A 2500-nucleotide genomic window follows, 5' to 3' on the forward strand; every position below is an offset into this window, starting at 1 on the left:
GCCTAAAACTGACGGAGATATCCACGATTTAAAAAAACGTGTTGAAACTTTGAAGGCCTATAAGTACTTTAATACTCTAAAGTTTTGTATGCCCAATTGTCGCCTGGGAGAACCAGTTGCGGGGAACACGCTGGTGCCTTCAGAATGACGCTACGACCAATAGTTATGGAGTTATGATGATCTGTTTTTCGCGTTTTTTTTTAACTTTGATCCAACGCTCTTCGTTTATTATCTATTTTTTCTCATCCGTCAATAGATAATGAAAGTTTTAGAATTTAGCGAGGAATACAACGCTGGTCTCGAATCTGCGCTACGATCTTTAGTTTTGGAGATAACACGTCATTTCTTTAGCCGCTTGTCACGCCTTTACTAGTGAAGATAAGTTTATGGAAATAAGTATAGCCAGTTGAACCGAGACAAGCTATAATTTGACGTTTTCAAATTTAACTTTGAACGCGTTTGGTTCTTTTTTTTTATTTCTAGATATTTCTTGACGAACAACTGATACACGGTGTAGAGTTTGCCGGAGAAGACGATGGCGCTATCAGAATCAAGATAGCGTTTTTCGTTATTGAGCTATACCGGTCCAAAGGTCGGTCTTAACGGTTTTCGCCTGCGCCTCTTGCTGCGTCTATGTTTTCCTCATGTTCGTGGAGCTCCTCAGGTGTAGCATTCGACGCTGAACATTTTGGTCTTTACTAGAATCCGATCGGTTGAGTATTAACGGAGTAATTAACGATTTTGTGTTTAGGGGGGGGGGCAGTGGTCGGGTGGTACCGCCGGGGGGGTGGTAGGGGTCTTGGGCGGGGTGGGTGTCTGTGGGGTGTCCCGGGGGAGGGGGTATAGGGGGCGGAGGGGGAGGGTGAACGATATTTCTTTTTTTTCGTTCAGTTTAAAAATGTTTCGTGCTGTGAATTCATATATTGTGTTTGCTTTTCATAACGTATCATATTTATTTTTTATTTATTGGTGGCGTGTTTTACCATATTTGAAGCGTCGCTGTAGACTTTTCTTACGTAACTGAACCTAGAAATAAATGATAAGTTCTCTGACGTTCCTAACATGGGTGAATAAGCTTTGATATTGTCGATAGAGGTTTGTTTTGATCAAACCTTTAGAGACAGGCCCGACCAGGGAGTTACGTCAGCAATGATGTCCCTCGATCCTGCTCTTGCTCTTGCCGTACATGTGACCCGTTGGAGAGAGTGAACAGAGACCTATGGAGTTATATTCGTGATGTATCTGACCTATTAAAAAACAAGTAATGGCTTTAAAAACAACTAAATTGACATATAAGTAAGTATAATATATTCACCAGGCGATTGGGAGGTTAATAAGTGATAAAATAATGAGTGATGAAGCAAATGATTGTTGTGACCTGTTGTTGTTGGCCTGGCTGGAGAGAAATCCCGAGCCACCTGTGACATCAAGATCAAGATGGAGTGAGTGAACAGAGGCCTATGGAGTTATTAGTGATGTAACTGACCTATTAATAAACAAATAATGGCTTCAAAAACAACTAAATTGACATATAAGTAAGTATAATATATTCACCAGCCGATTGGGAGGTTAATAAGTGATAAAATAATGAGTGATGAAGCAAATGATTGAATTATAGAAGCCATGAAGATATTCTGGAAAAGATATGATGTATGCAAGAATTAGGGGATTGGAAGATTTATAATGGATACTGCTTGTTGTTTTCCTTCTCCCTTGTTGTTTACCTGCACCAATAAACCATCAATCAATCAATCAATTATTAAAGGTGTGCCGATAGAAAGGCCGAACTCTCCATCGGGTCACATGTACAGCAAGAGCAAGAGCAAGATTGAGCAACAGAGAGGCGAGGGAGGAGATTGACCGAACTTTTCTCTCATTTTTCTTAATATCTCCCTAATTATGGCGTCCCAGGGCATGCCGGGCAGACAGGGAGGAGGCGAGGGTCAGTTTGTAAGTATAATGGCGCGGGAAGATAATGTAATAGTGAGATAATGGAGGAAATGGCGGATGAAATATGGGCTGAAGGGAATGGGATGTTTTGGTTCTCTCTCTCTCTCTCTCTCCTTTCCCTTCTTCCCTTTCATTTTCCTTCTCTTCTTTTCCCTTCCCTTCCCTTCTCTTCCCTTCTCTTCGTTTCCCTTCCCTTCCCTTCCCTTCCCTTCCCTTCCCTTCCCTTCTCTTCCTTTCCCTTCCTTTCCCTTCCTTTCCCTTCCCTTCCCTTCCCTTCCTTTCCCTTCCCTTCCCTTCCCTTCCCTTCCTTTCCCTTCCCTTCCCTTCTCTCCTTTTTCCTTCCCTTCCCTTCCTTCCTTTCCTTCCTTCCCTTCCTTCCTTCCCTTCCTTCCTTTCCTTCCCTTCCTTCCCTTCCTTCCTTCCTTCCCTTCCTTCCATCTTTCCCTTCTCTTCCTTTCTTTCCCTTCCCTCCCTTCCCCATTCTTCCCTTCCTTTCCCTTCCCTTCCTCTCTCTCCTTCCCTTTCCTTTCCCTCTGTCTCATTCCCTTCC

The 2500-nt window shown here is 43.0% G+C and overlaps 1 protein-coding gene across 1 annotated transcript in view; it reads left to right on the forward strand.

Moving 5' to 3' along the window:
• Positions 1-1781: 1781 nt before the first annotated feature.
• Positions 1782-2500, forward strand: part of LOC126988624 (OCIA domain-containing protein 1-like) — a 3530-nt gene continuing 2811 nt past the window's right edge. The window contains exon 1 of the mRNA XM_050846988.1: positions 1782-1950. Within this exon, the coding sequence (XP_050702945.1) occupies positions 1900-1950 (51 nt within the window). The 5' untranslated portion in view covers positions 1782-1899. The remainder of the gene's footprint in view (positions 1951-2500) is intronic.

This window comes from Eriocheir sinensis, chromosome 69, assembly GCF_024679095.1.
Source record: "Eriocheir sinensis breed Jianghai 21 chromosome 69, ASM2467909v1, whole genome shotgun sequence".
NCBI lineage: Eukaryota > Metazoa > Arthropoda > Malacostraca > Decapoda > Varunidae > Eriocheir > Eriocheir sinensis.